Source organism: Lipophrys pholis (genome assembly GCF_963383615.2).
Source record: "Lipophrys pholis genome assembly, chromosome: 15".
Lineage (NCBI taxonomy): Eukaryota > Metazoa > Chordata > Actinopteri > Blenniiformes > Blenniidae > Lipophrys > Lipophrys pholis.
Genome location: NC_137642.1, coordinates 10,862,755 through 10,884,218, shown reverse-complemented (window position 1 = coordinate 10,884,218; position 21,464 = coordinate 10,862,755). Strand labels below are relative to the sequence as shown.

Here is a 21,464-nt window from a genome sequence, read left to right as displayed (position 1 = left end):
ACTATACATCAAAGCCAGGCAGAGTGCACAGTGAGGGAGCGGGAGCTTTAATGACGACGGCGGTCTGGAGTGATAATATAGAGCCGCTAAGACGAAGCGTCAAGTTATTATTCCAAGTATAAACCCCTGCAACTCATTTATTATACATCCGTGCTGGCAATGTGGAGCCGACTCTGTAGTACTCGCTTCTTTCCACGTTTACGCGCAGAAAAACACGTGTCAACTCAGGCTTGTGTAATAGTGGCTCGTCAAGCTGCAAAAATTCAACCTCTCACCGATGTATTTGTTTCACGTCGAAGCAAACTAACAGTGAAGGAGTCTTCAAAACATGGGAGATGGAAAGTTATTTGGATATCTCACAATTTAGCAGAAAAGAGCGGAACTGTACGTTTTAATGCTCTATCCTCCTTGACAAACTTGATCAAAATGAGTGTCTTGTGTTTGGGTCGCAGGGACCTGAATCAAACCAGCGTCTTTCAGCTGTGAGGCAACAGTGGCTCCCTCTGCACGTGTTTACATCACTTTCTGTATTTCACCTGTCAGTAAATTGTGTTGGAAATAGACAAAATATTGCTTTGGTTCTACTGCATAAAGCCTGGATATTGATTGGCAAAAATATATTATATATTATATTATCTGAACTGTTCCTGATTTTGAACAATATGAACATTTCTTTTGATCTGCCAGTTCTTCAACTCCTTTTTAAAAATTCAATGGAAATACATTTTTCATTATTTACCAAACGTTTCAAGAAAATGATTGAGGTTGATATATTTGCGTCCTGTTTAAAAACATGTTCCGAGTTCGCGTCACAAATAATTATCTTTTTTTCAACCATTTCAACTAGTTGCTGCTTCAAAATTCAAGAATCTTTTTTTTTTTTTTTTTTTTAAACAAGTAGGCTTAAAAGTACTTAACCATGTATCTTCTTTTATGATGAGAAAAAAAATCTCAAATGCATTTACTGTCAGTATAAAATGAAAGTCATTTTGAAAACTAACAGTGGATGATTATCAGTTTGGATTTAACTATATTCGGTTAAGATTGGTTTTCCTATGTTGTTGGCATGGTTGAACTGCCAAAAAGCAACTAAACAATGAGAGTTTCTAAACTGAGCAGGAAATGAAACGACTTTTACTGCAGGTAGAAAAACTGCTGCAAAATAAAAAAAATTCTCATTAATTTAAGTTCTGCTGTATCTCAGTTTTTTTCCTGTTAGATTCTTCCCTTGAAGGTGGGGAGCCTGAGTTTTGTTCCAGAATCAAGGACATTTAGCTAAGTCTCTGGTGAGAATTGTAGTGATCTAATGACACTTCAATTACAATACCTCATAGCATCACTGATGTTGAGGTATATGTTCTTTAAGCATTTATTCTTCTCATCACTTTATACTTTTCCCAACATTTGAACATAACTATCTACATATGTTTTGACCTTTTTGATGACTGATCAGATTAAAGCTGCTGACAGTAACGGTTATTCATATTCAATCTCCAAAAATCCATGTATTCAACTTTTAAGTTACAACAATAATAGTAGGACAGAAAGGCTTCATGTTTAATCCGAAACGTAATCATTCTTCTTCTTTCAGGTTCCACATACAGCGTCCTGTCCACCATGCCGTCTGACTCAGAAAGCAGCAGCTCCCTCAGTAGTGTTGGTAAGTATTCATGACCCGAGTTGCTTGATAAGGTCAGCTCTGACAGATTGTAAACAAACACCGGACACATCACAACAGTACAGGAGGAAAATCAGCAGTGCTGCTGCATTGCACCTGGCGGGAAACAGTTTACACTACATATTGGCGTAATTCTTAACAGTCGACTTTGTTGCAGGGTTCAGGGGGTCTTTATTATTTATTTATTCCACCACGTCGGGGCATTAGCAGCCTCCCAGTGTGTCTCATTCCTTGGAGAAGTGTGGCATGTGTGCTTTTCCGTCGTCTTGACAAGGGTCCAAATGACTCAGCTGCGTTACATAAGCCTTGCGAAGGTCCAAATGTTGAGTCAAGGATGACCATAATCCTCAGTCTTCCTGCAGTTGATGTTCTCACGAAGAAAGTATCTCTGAACATGACTGTGTACTGGTTTACAATGTGTTTTCATCAGCATTTCACTCTTTTGGAGAAGTCTCAATCACACATTGGTAAAAGAGTGTGAGCATGGGACTTTCTGGACTAATCCTGCTCTGTTGACAAAGCAGTGAGGTGCTGCTTTTAATATCGGACTATTCTTTTTGCTGCCGTGAGTTTATCCCAGTCTTTGAACACAATAAGTTGTTGGTGTAAATATCAGTGTTCTATATAGGCAAGACCGAGAATAAAAGCTATTTGGACCGGTGTGTATGACGGCGGAGACCATCGTCCACTGTGTTGAATAGTCTCAGCCTGCGATAACGTGCTCATTGTTGCAGGTTCGCCCGTTAATGGCGAAGCGTCCTCCCCGCCCCCGGCCATCAACGACAACCGGCAGCCCGGCGACAACCTGGACACCATCTTGTTGCAGCTCCGCCAGGTGACCAGGGAGCGCGATGAGCTTCGGAAGCGTCTGGCGTTGGCATCGCCCGGGACCACCTTCGATGACTGCAGGTGCAAATCCTCGCCCGTCTGCCAAGTCGTTGTTCTTTGCGGATCTTTTTTAATATGTCTGCTAACACCTTTTTCTTGGCCGACGGTCCATGGACGTGTTGACTGTGCGTAGATCCGGGCTGTCTCATCTCAACTCATTCTAATAGCAGAGGGCATTTGATCTCATGTAGCATAACAAACATATTCATTCATGTGTTTTGCCAAAGAATACCAATACATTCTCACAATCTTCACTTTCAATGCACTTTTTAAAAAGTCATTACACAACCTAGGATTTTGGAATCACAGTGATCATCATCAGATTTATGTTTGTGAACGCTTGATAACCCGTGCAGCCTTCTGGATCCATGTTAACAAACTCGCCTTCATACAATGGATGCCATGCCAACGAAATTTTGCCGGCAAATCATTTGTTCGCTTTCACTGCAGCGTTTAGCAGCACAAGCAGGTTAATTCAAGGTCTCTGTGTTGTTATTGCTAAAATGTATGCGTATTTCTCCATATGTAAATGTAGTATGATTAAGCAGTGTGTCCGGCCGGGGACAAACCAGAAATAATAGTTATTTTAGTGAATAATGCAGGTAATGTCTTGATATTTACCATATGGAACTTCATCACTCTCTGGCCTGTTTTAGCCGTCAGGTTATCCGTTTTTGTTGATGATGAAGTACGTCAGACTTGACATTCACTAATCTCAAAGCAGCCCTGTCTGAATGGTAACATTTACTGACTGGGTTGATGCTGTCTGCTCGTGCCCGCATGTTTTCATCAACTCACTCTCTGCTGCTTGGAACAATATTGACTCTCCACTGCAGAAAGAGGACACTGACACTGATTGCTTAATTAAGTTTAATGGGCTCCAGTTACCAGATGTTTCTTTAGCAGCAAAAGACACGTAGCCTGTTTTGCTTTTGTTCTTGAATCTTCTTGCTGAAAGCTCTCATTCCTAACATATGAAGTCTCATACCAGAGGAAGGTCAGCTCTTGTATGTTTTTCTATCTGAGCTATGCTCGGGCACACTTATCAAACAAATAAAATTGAGATCCCTTGCTGTCATTGTTTTTTTTTTTTCTTTTCCTAAGGCCAAATTCCAAACCCAGTCATGACTATGAGCGTCTGAAAAGCCAGTGCATGCGGGCCATGGCAGATCTGCAGTCTCTCCAGAACCAGCATACCAAAACACTGAAGAGGTGCGAGGAGGCTGTGAAGGAGGCCGACTTCTACCAGTGAGTATTCCTCCCGCTAAGTGTTACTGTTTCCCTTCTGTTTTTGCCAGACTCCTGTCCTGCTATTTCCTGTATTTGTCCCTCCAATGTAGTCTGCGTTGCACCTAGTGTCTGAACCCGGTCGTGAAGAAATATTCCGATATATTTTTCAAGTTGAAGTGATGAACACGGTGTCACCTGCTGCGTTTTTTTAAGCGTCGAAATAATAAAGTTTTATTGCATTGTTTTACTGCTGTCGTGACAAATACGGGCATGGCGTTGCAATTAACCTAATTGAAAGAAGATCCCTCGGAGCTACGGCAAGCTCTCCCGTTTAGAATGAGACGAGTGCAAAGGGAAAACCTGCGTGGTTCTGAAAGCTTGAAAATTGAGACATTTATGTGATTCCCTCAATCAGCCAAACACTTTGTAAGCCGAGAAACGTTTTTGGAGTATTGAGGCATATCTGATGGCATCTTAGCTCTTTGAGACTTAAGCTGATTATTTTTTAATGAGCTGAGGACTTGACAGACTGCTTTTGAACACTTTTGGCTGAACCTCATCTGATAAAAAGTTGAGGGATTCACCGTACATGGAAAAGTCGGTTAAAACGCTACATAACGAGCGGCAGCTATTGCTTTTCAATCTTAACTGCATAATCATAGAATAGAATACTTTTTAAAAATTTTCTACCTGTATATCGCTTATAGAATAGTCTTTTATTTTTTTTACAGTTTTAATCAGAGTTTGCTTTCTGTAATGTACATTTGCACCGCTGTAGCGTCCTTCCCTGCGTGTGTTCGCCCATGGCCGCTGTCTCTCCTTTCCCAGCATGCTGCACAGCCGCGTCCTGGGTGACCAAGCGCAGCTGAAGGAGGAGATGGAAACACTCAGGAGGGACAACGCTCAACTCGTCCGAGAACACAACCACCTTAAGCAGAGCTGCGAAGAGCTCAAACGACTGCACAGTCAAGACCAGAAAGAGCTGGCAGACCTCCGGCTGCAGCAGCAGCAGGTACAGCGACGCCGTTTTATGGGCTTCTGATGGGCTGTGTTCATTCCAGATGTTGTGTGAGACTTACTGACAGCAAACAGATGCTACAGCTGGTATAAGCAAAGTCAAGTTACCTTTCTTTCCTTTGGTAAAACATCTCATATTTATTTTTTTTGTACTGCTGAGGATTCACCTCTTAAAGTCATAACTCTGAAACATCAAGCCGTATTCCCTGTTGTGCTTGTTGCCTTATATACTTCGTTCCAGACAGTACAAGGGTGCCGTGACCCTTATTGTACTATTTCAAAGTAGTCCCTCACGTAGCACCCGTTGGGGCACTGCAGCAGCTCCACGCACAGGGCAGCCAGGCAGACGGAAATGCATACAGAGCATTTTTGAAAAGGGCAAGCGCAGAAGAAAAGGACTTGGCTTGGGCAAAGGGCACACTGACCCAAACCATGTTGCTACAAGATCAGTGTATATACAGTGAGCGCCGCATTGCTGAGGTCAACACAGCCCTCAGGTCAAAATGGCTCTCCAGGGAGCCAGGAAGACTTTATCAGCAGGACTTGCAGAAATGAAAGTCTCAGGGAATGAATAATGCAGTCTGAAGGACACACTTTGTACATCAAGCCGTTCAGTTTGTAGGTCAGCCATATTGGTTTTACCCAAGTGCTCAATGGCACTTTTAAAAATGCACGTTAACTCAGGAAAATGCTGTTATAGCTTGCATTGGTTTTTCTTAACCCATAAAGGTAGCATTCTGTCTGCACAATAATGCCCTCTGCTGTTTGGTTACAGCAATTACACGTTCGGTTCAGATTCATTGATAGCATACGCATTTTAGAGACAGCTTATGGCTTTCTAGCATCACTTTTGTTTCTTTTTTTGTTGCTGTTGTGAAACTAACGACACAAAACCTTTTCTCCAGGTAATGAGAGAAAAGGGTTCTTCAGAGGTGTTGAACAAGCTGTACGACACGGCCATGGACAAGTTGGAGGGCGTGAAGAAGGAGTACGATGCCCTGAGCAAGCGCTACAGCGAGAAGGTGGCGAACCATAACACAGACCTGAGCCGCCTGGAGCAGGCCGAGGAGGAGAACCGGAGGCTGCAGAAGCAGATGGATGCTCTGCTCAAACAACGAGACTCGGCCATGCACTACCAGCAGCAGTACTCCACCTCGATGAGGAGGTGAGAGCTTCATCGCATGAACTCAACACTTGTCCTCGTTAATATGAATTGTCCTCGAACTATTCAGCACAATGATGCTTCACAAGCAATCTTCTAGGTTTTGACACTTGACTATACCGTTTCAGGTTTGATTCAGTGCAGCAGGAGCTCAACAAGTCCTCGGCTCAGAACAAGGAGCTGCAGAGAGAAATGGAGCGTCTGCAGTCGGAGGTGACGCGCTACAAGAACCTGCAGCTGAAGTCGGCCAAGGACTGCGAGAAGTACAAAGAGGAGCGAGATTCTGTGTTCAACGAGTACCGGCTGATCATGAGTGAGAGAGACCAGGTCATCAAGGAGCTGGACAAGCTGCAGACCGAGCTGGAAGCAGCCGAGGCCAGACTGAAAAACACCTCGTCAGAGAGGGTGGTGGCCAGTGAAGAACTGGAAGCTCTCAGACAGGTATGAAGTAGTAGTAGTTTTTTTTTTTTTTTAAGGATAGAGGACCTCTCACATCTTCAGAGATTCAGATTTTCTAAAATGCCATTTCTTTGCTGCTGAGATGCAAGAAACCGAGCGAGTGCTGAACATTTTAGACGATTTCATTGATATGCCTCATTTTTAGTGAGCGATTCTACTGGTATTTTTTGATAGAAAAATGGTTTGCACACCCCTGGGCTAAGCCATTTCTAGGAGTGAATATATTATCAACCAGTTGTCTTGTTGATGGGTCGGTTCATGACTTGTTCAATTGTCCACTCAGTTCGCAGAGCAAAGGGCACTCTCACCCAATACTGAGCACAAAAACAGCTCAGCTTGACTGCCTTCTCTCCGAGGAGTATTTGTGAACACCCCGCTCGACTGGAGGAAAAAATAGAATTGCTGCTCGTGTCGGATCACCTCTGCATCAGGCCTCCAGTAACTGTTTCACATGATATTATTGACTCACGGTGCTGATGTGCCCTGATTCCGGTTCGCCCCCTTTGTTCTGGGACAGGAGTTGAACTCGTCACTGGTGGATCGTGACAGGGCCATCTGTGAGAGGAATGAGCTGCTGGAGAAGTACTGCCACGAGGTGAAGGACAAAGCCGAGGCCCAGAAGGAGCTGAGCCAGGCCTGCAAGGACATAGAGACGGTCCGGGAGGAGAGGGACGTGGCCCGTAAGGAGAGGACCGAGGCCATCATTCAAAGGGATCAGCTGCTCCGAGAGTACTATCAGGCCAGACAAGTAACTACACAGTCCCTGGAAGCATATGTTGCTATATTTACTACCGTGTCCTCTTTTGCACATTTGATCTTTTGTTGCTGGATAGTCCGTTAGCCAAGCACATAAACTTTGCTTAGATCCATTCCATGCCAATGTTTCTAAATAATTGATATCAAACATAGTTTGTGATCCACTTAGAGAGAAATATCCAAACACACAATCAAATCAGGCAGTCATATTGGAAAAGCAGAAGCACTTCAATTCTATAAAATAGGACTCGTAGTATAGTGTCCCAATTTATCACTGGAATTCCACTTCAGTAAATGGCAGCGCTTTTATGATTTAGGATTAAAAGCCTTTTACACTTTGATGCAATGTCGCGCATGTATTGAGGAGACCCGAACATTTGGCTTCACTACAACGGCTCTTACTTCAATGGAAATTGCCTGCTGCAGGAGCTAAAAATAATCTCTAGGTTCCAGCTTTCCTCCTTTGTTGTGTTTCCCACCGCATGTGTTCTTTAGTATTTCCCGTGCTCATGCTCTCCCTCCGAGCTTGTGGACTTTACACTGGGATAACGTCACACAAATAAAAGACACTTTTCTAGCCTCAGGGAACTCTTCACATACACAAATGAGAGATATATATATATCTTATAGTGGAAAAACAAACAAACTCAAATATCTTTGATCAAACATTACAAATAAATATAGAAGAAAAACAATAGTATAGAAACTGGCACAATGAGTGCCTTCATATATGTGTAATACATGTCAGACTAAATATTATGGCGTGAAAGCCACGATACATTCCCCTGCTTGCCCAATAATTGGCCCTCTTACTAGTCCTGCAGGCTGTGTACTTAAACAACAAAGATACATTTTTCTGAAAACAACACATGTACTTTCATTGCCTTGCACAAAGACAGCTTTCTGGTACAAACACTTCATAAAATCTTTTCACTCATTAGGTTCTGTGCACGTTTTCTCGGTGTGTTTAGAAACAAGACTCCGCCACCCTGGACATGGAGCGAGCCACCAAGGAGATCGAGGTGCTGAGGAAGCAGTATGAGGCCATGTCCCAGGAGCTGAAGGAGGCCACGCAGGAGGCCGAGGTGGCCAAATGCCGAAGGGACTGGGCCTTCCAGGAGAGGGACAAAATAGTAGCAGAGCGGGAGAGCATAAGGTCAGTCTCTGCATTTGAATGTGAACGACTCTGCCTAACTGATCATGTTGCATTATTCTCTTACCATTTCTTCTTCTTCTTCTTTTCTTTTTGTTGCTCTCCCACAGGACTCTGTGTGACAACCTACGGCGAGAAAGGGACCGGGCCGTCAGCGATCTGGCAGATGCCCTGCGTAATTTGGACGACATGAGGAAACAGAAGAATGATACACTACGAGAGCTCAAAGAACTAAAGTGAGTTTTCATCATGTCGTCGAGATGTAATTTTGCTGCGTGGTTGTCCTGCGTCATTTCTCCCACATTTCCTCCATATCTTGACTCCAACTAGCTCTTAAAGCCACAGTGCCAGAATAGATTGACGTAAACAATCTGCCGACAATTCTCTACTGCGCTAAAGACAAAAGAGCACTCCCTCTGCTCGGCCAACTTTGCACATTATGCTGCCTTTGTCTCCGTAAGCCGTTGTACTCGGTGTGAGGCCGAGCATAAGCTGTGATATTCTGTTTATGGAGGCCCTGTGAAGCTCACTTGCTTTCCTGGCAGCGTTTCCATACACCCAGATTAAAGTGTAATCCCGGGAAGTGTGAGTGTTTTGAACACTCATACACATTTTCTATCTCTCTGTCTGCAAACTCTCTGCAAATGAATCTATTTATCTTGTGAGTAAAAGCTCCCTCTGCTGGCTAAAACGGACATTGCAGCCATCTATCAAGCCCAAAGCCATGAGCGAAGGTTAAGTTAGTTTTCGAGCCTGGAGGGTCTGTTCTTTTGAAGTAATGCTGCTTGCTTTGCTCACTTGAACTGGACAAAATTAATGATAACCAATGATGTTTGACCAATCACACCAATCATCTCAGTCTCCGCCTGAACCTAAACTACCCTACATTGTGTATAATACTGTGATTTTATCCTTTATCGCCACTTATCCTATGTAAACCATGTGTATAAGTTGGATAACCCAGTATACAGAATGTATTAATAAATGGATGGATCGGAGATAATCAGACCATGAATCAAGAAGCTTCCTACAGATTACATTTTGAATTGTATCAGCTTGCACTTTGTGCTTATTGTGATACACACTAGTAAAACAGGTGAACAATTGTCTTTTTGTGTGCTTGCTGGTTTTGTGTGATTCTTCTTTCTATTGTCTCAGTCTCCGCCCATTTATCCTCCAGTGGCTCGCCTTTGACTTTGTGTGTGATGTCTTCATTTGTTAAGGGAGAAGATGGAGAGCCAGCTGGAGAAGGAGGCCCGTTTCTGTCAGCTCATGGCCCACAGCTCTCACGACTCTGCCATCGACACAGACTCCTTGGAGTGGGAGACGGAGGTGGTGGAGTTTGAAAAAGACAGGGTAGGAGCCGGATTTGGTGACACGCTAATCTCCAGACGAGCTCTCAGGACCGCCAAACCATGATGCTATTGAAGTAACTTTCACCAACTAAGTTGGTTTGACATTTATACCTTTTGACTTGCAGGATGACATGGATTTGAAGGCACTTGGGTTTGATATTGCTGAGGGGGTAAATGATCCGTATTTACCAGGCGATTGTGGAATATTTGTTACAAGGGTGGACAAAGGAAGTATCGCAGATGGAAGGTTAAGGTAGGAGCTGCCTCAAGAAAAATATTTGACATGTTGCTGGGATTTGAGATGTTTTTGTTCCTCATCACTCCTTCATTCACGTTTCCAGGGTGAATGATTGGCTGCTGAAGATTAATGACATTGACTTGACCAATAAGGACAGAAAGCAGGTCGTGAAAGCTGTCCTTAATGGTGGAGGGTTGATCAACATGGTGGTACGAAGAAGGAAGTGTCTCGGAGGACGACTAATCACTCCTGTTCACATCAACCTTGTGGGACACAAAGGTGTGTTATATTATAGAAGCTAAGCTTTGTTAACCCTTTCCTTCTTCTGGATCCCAACATTTATACTTTTTATTATCTAAGTAACATGTTTTGGGCCATAAAACCAACAGGTGATGTAACGGGCCAAAATTAGGTGCACTCATTTAACTATACGTCTCCTTAAATACAATTATGCCAACCGTTTACCCGTACGTGGCTAGGAAAGCGTTGTCGTCTCCATGACAACCAGCAGGTTTCCGTGAGAAAATAAGGCTGCAGGACCACAACAACGTGCTCAACTTGTACAGGGTCTGATACAGAAGCTGCTCTTTGACAAATGAAAATAAAAAGCTTTTTGACCCGACATAACGAGTGAACACACAGCTCCTTCTTTGCCCGTCAGCAACTGCTTTGGCTTGAGGCTAACGGAACTCAAAAGATAAAAGTAACGGTGGATAAAAATAACTTTCAACTTATACAGACTAATGCAAAGATATTCATGCATCAGCATTTTTTCTGATAACTTTTCAATAACTAACTTTTGTTGGCGACGTTTCATTTATGCGTTATATCCCAACTTTCTGTTAACATTATGGCGTAGCTTTACTAATGGACAATGAGTGCAGACGTAGAGCTCCTGTAGTTGCAGAGGCATTTCCACGATGACTGTGAGCTCCCCTAGAAGAAATCCAAGTTGTCAATGTTATGTTAGGTCACTTTGTATCACACACGGTACTGTTTTTGTTCCATTGTCTCAAATTCCAGCAGGAAAGACAAATATCATAATAAATAGGTAAAATCTATTAAAAGGGATTATTTTCATAATATGTCCCCATAAATCATGAAGCGATGTATTCATGCATATATAATTTGTCTTTATTTGTGGAGACTTTTGAGTGTTCTTGCTTAACCTTGTTTGTCCCTTTTGCAAAGCAGACTGTGGAATAGGTCTGGAAAGTGGCGTGTTTGTCACCGCCGTGGTCCAGGGAAGTCCAGCAGCCAGAGAGGGGTCTCTCACAGTCGGAGACAGACTGATTGCTGTGAGTTATTGACAGCGTCTTCGAAATGTTTTTTTTTTTTTAAATAATAATAATAAAAAAAAAAAAAGCCCCATTCCCTCCATATCCACCACACAGCAGGTTCACACAAGTTCCCCCAGCTGTCTAATCCAGACCTTGATCCCCTGCACCATCCACACTCCGAACCCAGATAAGGTGGGATTTAACTGAGAATTCGAAGCGCGCGAGAGAAAAGTCTGCTCCTTTTGATTAAATCCTGAAATAATTTGCTGCTGTCGAGGCCCAGGGACGGCCGTCCGTGGACATTCAGCTGCAGTACGCTCGCAGCTCAAAGAGCTGAGAGGAAAAGATAACCCTCAGGAATGAAAGTAAGGATCTCTATCTCTGCTGGAGAAGAAGTAGTGACCTCATCTGTGATGCAGATTTGTTAGCGGCTGCAGCAGAAATCTTAACTCCCTTATTAGTTTCAAGTTCGGAGTTGAACCTTTGCACGACCCATAAATCCTCGACCAGAGAGGTATCTTCAGAGCGGCGCTGCACACTTCTCTCCTCCATGCTTCCTGTGAACTGATATGCCAACGGATAGCTTTGTTGCAGCCACATTTAGTAATGGCGAGTACAGATGATGCATTAGATCCTTATCGTCATGTTGTATCACATTTTACCATACCCCCTTTTGCACTAGTCAGTATATCTGGTGGGATTTGGCAAATTAAATGTTTAATTGCAAAAAAAAAAAAAAAAAAAAAGATTTCAAAGTGCTGAACTGGCTGTAAAATATGCATAGCAGGTAACTTAATGTTCTTTTCTGAACTTATTCATCCTGATAGCAATCGTCCATTTCCCTACTTGATAAATGTACCGGGCTCGTTCCAGGTACGAACGGAAATCTCTTTGCCTATTTTATATTAAATCGCAGACGTATTACGCACATTACTCTTTAATATCTCCGACACCTCTAAAATGAATTCCTCTCAACTCCGTCCTATTGTGATGGAAATGTGCGCAGATTGAGACTCAAATATGCTGACCTAGATTTCTTGCGGTTTCTCCGTCGCTGCAACGTGAGGCAAATCTCAGGCCCCCGGCGCTCTGCTGTTCAAGAGATATGTCACCTGTTTGTGTTTGTAGATGTGCATCTCTCTTATGAAGCCACCACCACCCCAAGATACTGCTAAAAAGGGTTGCTTTTTGTGTTTGAGGATCGGCCTTTTATTTCTGATGTCTCTTTTTGCACCCCAGATTAACGGAATCGCTCTGGATAACAAGTCTTTGACGGAGTGTGAAACTCTGTTGAGGAGCTGCAGGGACTCGCTCAGCTTGTCCCTCATGAAGGTAGGCCCATTCTCGCCTTTGCAACACAGACGATGCTATCTCGGGCATTTTCTCAATACAATCTGATGCCGTACCGTTTTATTAATGTGCCGAGCTGTGTTCATTTGACATGACTTGTTCTTTCGTCTGTCCCCGTCCGCAGTTTTTCCCCCACAGCACGTCGGGACAAAACATTTTTGAAAGCCTGCGTGAGTCATCCGAGAAGACCAACGGGCGCATTCACCTGTCAGAGATCCACTCCCGGAACAGCCGCAACCTTAAACACAACAGCTCCACGCAGACTGACATCTTCTGTCCTGACGTTGCAAGCGCGAGCACAAGCAGCATCTCTGGAGAGAGGAGGAAGGCCAGGGGTGAATCTGATGAGGTGTACGGTGACATCGGCAAGCCGTTCTCCACAGGGTCCCTTCACGCCATGAGCCTTAGGCCGGGTTCGGACTTGGGGTCCGGCCGCTACGGGCCCAGTGCTTTCCAGGAGTGCTGTCCCTACACAAAAGCACCTTCCTCCTTACCGTTTGACCCCGTTTCTGCCTCGGACTGCATCACAATGGAAACGACTCTGGAGAAGAAGCACAGCGGAGGCACGTGGCCCAAGATGATGGTGGGGGGGATGTCCGTCGCCCCCGATAGCAGCAGTCCAGTCACGGCAGCCACCCAGCTCTCCATTTTTAAATCTCCCAAACAGAGGAAGTCCATCTTTGACCCAGACACTTTCAAACGCCCCGAAACACCGTCTTCTAAGTTGGAGTACATGGCAGCCAATCAGATTGCAGCAGTGGCTACGGCAGCTTCACACTCCCCTCAGCCTTCAAAGACGGAGTCCCTTTCCTCCTCTTCCACTCCCACGCCCACCCCTCCAACCCCACCCACCCGCAGTGACTCCTTTAAATTCAAACACAAACATCAGAGCAGCTCCGCCTCTGACTGCACCATCACCTCCGACGGCAAGGGAGAGGTGGCCATCTCCATGACGACGGGGGAGAGCCGAGAGAGGAGCGAGCGGGAGCGAGACAGGAATGGAAACCACTATTTCCTTGACGGCAAGGTGCTCACCTCGAGGAAGTCGTGCGACGAGGACATCGGTCGCACCAGAGGGGAGGAGCCAGAAGTCAAGAGGCCACGCCCCAAATCTGCCCCTGCCCTACGACGTAGGATGACCCCGCAGACCATCACTCTTCCCACTTTCCAAGTGAGTTCATACAGACTGCGTTCACATATCTGAGTCCTCTGGTTAAAAAGGAAAAGTGTGAAGACAAACCAGATGACTTAATGATCATTTACATGATGGAAAACTTTCATAATTTCCTCACAATTATTAGCTGAGATCAATGCGCCAATTATTTGCATTTGAAATCTAATTCTATTTCTCATAATATTTGATTTTGAAGTAATACTGACATATTTTAGTTTTACAATTTATTAGATCTGATGTTTTCATAATTTTCTTACCTGCAGGTCATAATCACAATTAAAATTTAAAGAATGCTTAAAACATAATAGTGTATATTTAGTTTTAATAAATAGACTTTTCACTGATTTTCTGACTAGCACATCAACTGCTTTTTGGAACCATCAAGATGTCTCTTGTTTTTGAAATAAAATACCTCAACATACGATATAAAAAACAACATACATGTAGAAAACAGACATGTTGTAAAATATTTAGATACTGGTGTATGTATAGAACCTCGAGGGAATATATATTTGATGTGCTATTTATTTTATGAGATGGTTGCTTCATGGGGCCAGTACATCTGGTAGGGTGGGATACAAAGCTTTTTCTCTCTCGGGAAGAAATTATTATGACTGATAATTGCTATTATGACTGTTTTGCCATCTGCTCCCAACCAGCATGCATCTCAACCTCTGACTTGATGATGTTAGTGATGTGATCCATCACTGTATAAATGCCCCCTGGCCTGGAGGTGCACAGTGACAAGCAGAAGGAGAAGTTCTCATAACCCATGAGGACGTCGTTCTGTAAATGGCTTTTCAGTGATGAAAGCCAACCGTAATATATATATACAGAGTGGAAATATCGATTTTCCAATATAAGAATCGATCCGAAAGCTGACACATTAATTCATTAGAAAACACATTAGAAGTCTATACTATATCTTTTCATTATCTGTCCATCACAAGTGTACAGTTTGTACATGGGATCTTTTCTTCTAAAAGGTCTTCCTATAATGGTATTTTGCTTTCTATTGCATCAGTCCAGGTTGGTTTGTATGAAATGGTTTTCTTGTAGAGATTCTTGATGTATTTAAGAAAAATTCAAATGGGACTTTTCGAATCCTCCCAGTAGGCCCACGAAACCATTTTGTAATAGAATTTCCCGTCGGTCAGAGTTAAGCCTCTGGGACCTGCCTCCTCGCCAGCGTGTCGGAGTGATTGATGCCTCAGCACTGATACAGCCGCCCAGCCTGGGAGCTGAGTCGGTGCCTGGGGCTCGCATGGCCACAGCTACCTCTCTCTCTTCAGGCTCTGGACGCCACAGGAGACCACGTTTTTCTTTCTGGGTTTTGTTTCATAACAGTTGTGGGATGTTCGTGTTGTCATTTTGTCTCATGTGGTACAGCAAAGCGTAGTCGATTTCTCCACGGCCATAAGAATATTCCCTGCGGAGTCGCGAAATAACATTAAGCGTTTGTTTCTGTCATTTATCACAGAGCTACTCTAATGATGAACATTCACCCGAGCCCAGGGACATGCTGCGGTCCTCCCCCAGCCGCTCACACAGACACAGTGTCGGCTTCTTCCCCACAGTCTACAATGGCAGCCTACCTCCCAGTGAGTTCCTCAAACGTTACATAAACCGATGCTTATGTACTCTCGCTGTCGTCAGAGACCCCCTCCCATCCCTCCCTGACTTGATGGTATGTGTTCCCGTTGCCAGATTCAGCCCACCGGGGGCTGTCTCCTTGCCCCGCTGTGACTGCCGTGATGAGGAATCCAGTGTACACCGTGCGCAGTCACCGCGTTCATACCAGCAACTGTCCATCTGTCGCATCTCAGATATGTCACCAGCACACCCACACCAGGTTGCCTCCTTTTCGCACTCGGCTTTCTTGACCCCAGATTTCCAACTGGCTAGGTTCTATGCCAAGGCTTTTTAATCAGCGGTTATGTGTTTTGATGGGTCCTGTTAGGATGACTAATAATTTTAAATTAGCCTGTTTTTCCTAAGGCAGAATCGCATAATTAAATAGAATTCCCCGTCCTTGTTTTGCCTTAACATTGTGCTCTTGTGATTTAGCTCAGTCCATCAATTAAATTAACTCTGAACTGTAGAAATATCTTCTAGTAATTGGATGAGCATTGTATTTGTTGTTTTGTATGTTTTATTCTGGTTCTTTTGGGGGCCTGTGCAGCCCACAACACCAGGGTCGTCTGAGCCTGGACCTGAGCCAGCAGAAGCGCACAGGCGATTTCTCTGAATCCTCGTCATCGCGTAGCAGCAGAGCCTCACACGGTACAAACTCACTGCCCTCCAGCGCACGGCTCGGTCAGTCTAGCACGCACGCATGCACTCATACATTCACACACACACGCACGCACGTAAAGGTCGTCCCTCATCCTTTTTAAGGGTTTATGTTACGGCACTCATTTCTGCATCTCCTTCCTCCTCCAGGTTCCTCCAATAACGTTCAGTATCGCACGGAGAGGATCAAACTCCCTTCCACTCCCCGCTACCCTCGCTCCATGCTGGGATCAGACAGAGGTACTGTACTGGTTAAAAATAATGTAGTCAGTTCAGATATTTATGTATACTGCCAGTATCTCATGGCATTTTCCCAATTTCTAAAAAAATCCACATAACATATTGTTTTTCTGTTCACAGCAGTTAGGGTTTATAACAGGAAAATCTAGAACACGGAGTTTGAGCTCCACAGCCAGAGATACCTGCAGGGAAGTATAGATACAAAGAAAGAAGGCTGATGGGAGACATAAATACATTAAGATACTGACAGTGGTGACATATGACTGTAGGGACCGTTTTGAACAGAGGGAATTTATTGCATTAAACATGCTTCAAATTCAGTGTTTTGATACCTATTAACAAACATACAATTTCAGAAGTCATGCCTTTTGAAAATACAACTTTATAGAATTTTTTGCTTCATCTGCAAGTACATATTTGCTAGTTTATGTGTAATTCAGTTGTCTATTTAGTAACACTGAACCACTTCTGATTGTTCAAATGTTGATCTCTGATGCCTTTTCCTGTAGTCCTTCAAAACATGTTGAGTCCATATCTGAAAGGATAAAGTGTCACTTAAAAAGCTGTTAAAATTATTTTTGATCGATATCATCTTGCTCACATACACCTCAGTGGACGATTGAAGTAACTTCATTTTTCAATGATCAGTTTATTTCTAAGTATTACACACGGTTTTTCCATTCATAATTTGTCTCTTTGTGCTGCATTTTCTTTCAAATCCAGGCTCCCTCTCACACTCTGAGTGTAGCAGTCCCAGTCTCATCACACCTCCACAGTCTCCTCTCAATCTGGAGACTTCCTCCTTTGCCAGCAGCCAATCACAGGGCTCCATTTCCACCTTACCTCGGATCTCAGTCAGCCCCGTGCCAATAGGGGAGCGCAGGAAAGACAGGTACGGTGGGAAAGAGTGTTTACAGAATGGTTTTGAAAGGTAATGTTGGAGAATTTGTCTGTAAGCAACAAGCTGGATTACATTTTCTCCTCCATGCTACATGAGTTATTGATATATTTGTTTGTGGTCCGAAGATTGCTTTTTAAAAATGTAAACTGGGAAATGCAACAATCCGAACGTAAACAACCAGTTGAGTGTCTCATTGGGTGGATTTCGGTACTAATTGCTATAACCAAAGTGCCTGAACTAAACAGACTGACATACTGAATAACTTGTTATTTAAACAGGATCAATGGAACAATGGAGCCTTTGTGTTTTTTCATCCAGGGGTTTTTAAACTTTCCTCTCCACAAAATATGAAAGACTGTGCTCCTTTTTGTTTTTGTCCTCCTTCTATTATAGTCTCATCAATGAGTAATCTGTTGTCTCCTTGTTCAAACATCTGCATATTAGAGGAAACCTGGGCATTGTACCACTGGTGGGCCTCGAGCGGCTCCTGGGCTGCTGTAACAGCCCACAAGGGGTCAATTAAAAATCAAATGAACAGGATGCATGCCATACAGCGGTTTTTCTTTCCTTGTGATTTTGGCAGCTTTTTTCTTTTTTCCAGTGTATGTCAAACATGTTTGTGGGTGTACTTTTACCTGTCTTCATTATGTTAAAAGACATGTATTCCCATTAAGCAGAATTGAAGGATCTGCTCTTCACAGAAATCCTAGTGAGTCCATGTAGACACTGTCGACCACCGTCTCAGATCCTAATAATTTATGTATTTTGCCTCAAGCATACCTGCATTTGGCAGACCAGTACATTGTATTTATTTTTTGTTGGTTTATTTTTCATGTTGTTGTGCTTCCCCTTCCCACAGTTCTCTGATGCCCCCCAGGGGAGGCATGCCCCACAATTTAACAACCACCGTTCTGGGTGATTACAAATGTGTTGCCAGGCAACAAGTCCCTCATGGTCATAGCTCTGAAATCCCTCATTGAAATTCAGATCCTATTAAAAAAAGTCCTAATGGAAGTTTCCTGCTATGTGGGGGAAAAGCCGTGCTTCACCAGTGTGCTCGTCCGATGTTTCTGTCAGGAATTGTCTACTGCTGACGCCGCTCTGCCTTTTGCACGGTCTCTGTCTGATCTGTCTTCCATTCTCTTCCTTATCTTCTCTTCCATTCTCTTCCTTATCTTCCTCCCGCCTCTTTGCAACATTTTGCTTCCAGATCTCTTTACCGTAATCGCTCTTTTCTAAGGATTCCTCTGGCTGCAAGGCCGAGGTTCTCCTCTCTCAGGAGCCTCAGGTTTGTTCTCTCTTGCAGTGCTACAAAACAAGGGAATGCCCCCAACCCTTTGTCCTCTCAGTTCACATGCCGTAGTTCAGTTTGGTAGACGATACGTCGGGGGCAGAAAAGCCTCGTGCAGTCTACCTGCACTTTACGGAATGCCAAACAAAATCAATAAAAAAAAAAGAACAGTGTTGTGATGTTTTTCCATCCACCCCATGAAACTAGTCTAATTTTAGGATTGCTAGTTTTGTGCATGCAACAGTACAACTGAAAAAGAAAAACATGATTCGCTCCGCATCGCTGAACCTTAAAAGTTCAGTGTTGTTTATGTGCCTGCACATGTTTCTTCCCGTGTCTGAAAACCCACCTGATTCCCCAGCTGGAGCATGGACATTACATAGACTATGACGACAACATGGTCAATATGCATGTGTGCATTTTGGCCATAAGCCAAGTCACCCCTCGGTCGGCAGTATGTATGTTATGCAATGGTAATATTATTCAGCCTCCAGCTTCTGGGTCATGGTCCTGTTTGTACACCAGCATTTGTTTACCCCGGTCTCTGGCTGCTAATCCATTTCCTCTTATCTGCCTCCATGAAATTGTAAACCATGTCCAATGCCACCTTGTTATGGAGACGCACAAAGTTCATGCAAATCTCCTCTATGAGAAGGGATTTCACTTGTCTGTGCTTTCACTCTCGTACGCGCTCTGTCTCTGTGCTCTTTAAACCTGCTCAGTTTCTTCTGTGAGCCCCGGCCTAACGCGGTGCTCTGGAAATACGATCGGCTACAGTCCTGGGGGGTTATTCAAACCCAGTTTATTAACACAATTTTAGCTTTCCATTTTAATTTCAACCTGATTGACTTAATGCATGGCTTTATATAGATATAGCAAATCTGTTTCTGGAAAGTAACTCCCCAGATTTGTAAACAAATTGGTCAGATGTGAAAACCACATTTTTCCTTCTGTTCCGGTCTCTCGTTTATGTTGTGCTGCTGCACATTCATACAAATTCCTCTTTCCCCCACCAGACCATACTTGGAGGAACCTCGCAATGTCATTGTGCACAAAGGTGCGGAGCCTTTGGGCATCTCCATTGTCAGCGGGGAGAACGGAGGAATCTTTGTCTCCAAAGTTACTGGAGGTAGCATCGCCCACCAGGCCGGACTGGAGTACGGAGACCAATTACTAGAGGTATGAACAACCCACTGTATGTCGGAGAGGTTATAGCTTGAAGCAGCATAAGAGTACAACACTGGCATAGACATGTGGGAGCAGAGCAATACAGGAGCACACGAACACAGATAGCAGTAATATATGGTTTACTTCAAAGGCTCAGTCACATCGCTGCCTCCCATACATTTATTCTGCATGGTTTCTCTCCCTGGAAGGCTGTACTCATTAGTGCTGTCACCGTTCCCAGTATTTTAATACTTGCTGAAATGCATTCACTGAAATGGTGTGTTCGCTGCATATAAAATGACTGCGCAAGCTGAAAATCTGTTGCAAAGTCACATCAAGTGGGCGTCGACTGTACTTGCGGGTGATACACAGTTGGAGTAGTTGAAAGAAAGAGACTGTGAGGAACATTCTTGAAGAGAGGGAATATTTTCCAGCAAAGTTTGCAAGAGCATCTTTGCTGGCGTCCTGATTTGCTCGCCGATCACAAAACATTTCATGCTCTTGAAAGGTGCCTTTTTGTTGGGTTTAATGCCAATATTTTACACCACAAATCCAACACAGACAACTAAGGGTAAGAAAACTTTATAACAATGTCGTCTTTAAGATGATTTACGCACCGTGCTGCAGACAAAAGCGCTGAAGGGCGCCAGCAAAGCAGCGAACTCGTGACATCGTGTTAGTTTTATACCACTTGGTTACACCACAAAGGACTCGATAACAGCATCCATCAGACATTGGACCGACTCGGTTCACTTAAAGTTCAATGAAACTGTAAATGACGATCATAAGGCCGTTATCATACCTCATGAGATGACGAACTGTTAAAATTAAAAGAAGTTGACTTTGGAGATGGCTGTTCAAGAGTAAAGACGAAACTTGTTGGGGAAACTTACATTTCACAATGTCCTTTTAATACGGGCTGCATTTACTGGGACCATAAGCAATCCGATTACACGCTGATCCAATTACAATCCCAGCATGTAAACACTTCTATCTGATTAGATTGACCCTATCCTATTAAATCATGATTGGATCAAAGGAGCTGGTGGAACCCAGTTCCTGATCATATCAAACAGTTGAGTAACGCCACCATGTCACACTTCATGCAGTGTTTTGAAGAAATGGTGGCGATAAATTACAACTGAGTGATGCTGCAGACAACACTGCTCCATGTAGTTTTTTGTACATCAAACACTTGAGCTATTATCAACCACGTGTGACGATTGCTGGTAGAGTCGGGTTAAGTTGTAGGCCAGAGCTGGTCGCCCTGCTGGACCATGACCATGTAAAAACGCAGTAACTTTGTTCTGAATGTCCTCTTCACATTTTGCAATGATTACAGAACACAAAACAAAAATAATCTAAAATTACTTTTTTTGCATAACAATGTGTTAGTGAAACAAACAAGTGATCATATCCGACTCTCTTGTTCAAATATAGTGACATTAAACGAGATGTTCAGGTCAGTGGTGTTAAAATGTGACCGCCTTGATCTGTTCAATGTAACCTTATGTATTTTTGATAGCCGAGGTGCATGTATCGTGTGGATTAAAGACAAACCCAATATGAATTATTGACTTATGGTTACTACATCTAAGTAGACATTGCTTTAACGCTGCTAAATTATGAATAGGGCAACTGATGCTGCCTGGAAAACAATGGCCGTCCAATCTCTTTGCAGAAAGTGGAACATGCACACAATTTCTTCTTAAATTCTATCAAAAAAAGACCAACAAATGGGTGTAAAGCTAATCTCCTGTCAGCTCTTGGGTATTTTCTCCACCTATGACTCAAAACCTTAAAATGACCTGAATAGACTTGACACGCATGTTC

The 21,464-nt window shown here is 43.5% G+C and overlaps 1 protein-coding gene across 1 annotated transcript in view; it reads left to right on the top strand.

Annotated features, from left to right (window-relative positions):
• Positions 1-21,464, top strand: part of dlg5a (discs, large homolog 5a) — a 42,380-nt gene that overhangs the window by 12,745 nt on the left and 8,171 nt on the right. Inside the window, exons 2-23 of the mRNA XM_080481456.1 lie at positions 1,592-1,660; positions 2,413-2,587; positions 3,671-3,814; positions 4,625-4,808; positions 5,719-5,978; positions 6,104-6,416; positions 6,952-7,182; positions 8,162-8,346; positions 8,454-8,579; positions 9,567-9,699; positions 9,824-9,951; positions 10,040-10,215; positions 11,131-11,234; positions 12,456-12,548; positions 12,691-13,737; positions 15,221-15,341; positions 15,448-15,592; positions 15,923-16,023; positions 16,183-16,272; positions 16,996-17,164; positions 18,384-18,461; positions 19,481-19,643. Of these exons, the coding sequence (XP_080337582.1) occupies positions 1,592-1,660; positions 2,413-2,587; positions 3,671-3,814; positions 4,625-4,808; positions 5,719-5,978; positions 6,104-6,416; positions 6,952-7,182; positions 8,162-8,346; positions 8,454-8,579; positions 9,567-9,699; positions 9,824-9,951; positions 10,040-10,215; positions 11,131-11,234; positions 12,456-12,548; positions 12,691-13,737; positions 15,221-15,341; positions 15,448-15,592; positions 15,923-16,023; positions 16,183-16,272; positions 16,996-17,164; positions 18,384-18,461; positions 19,481-19,643 (4,235 nt within the window). The remainder of the gene's footprint in view (positions 1-1,591; positions 1,661-2,412; positions 2,588-3,670; positions 3,815-4,624; positions 4,809-5,718; positions 5,979-6,103; positions 6,417-6,951; positions 7,183-8,161; positions 8,347-8,453; positions 8,580-9,566; positions 9,700-9,823; positions 9,952-10,039; positions 10,216-11,130; positions 11,235-12,455; positions 12,549-12,690; positions 13,738-15,220; positions 15,342-15,447; positions 15,593-15,922; positions 16,024-16,182; positions 16,273-16,995; positions 17,165-18,383; positions 18,462-19,480; positions 19,644-21,464) is intronic.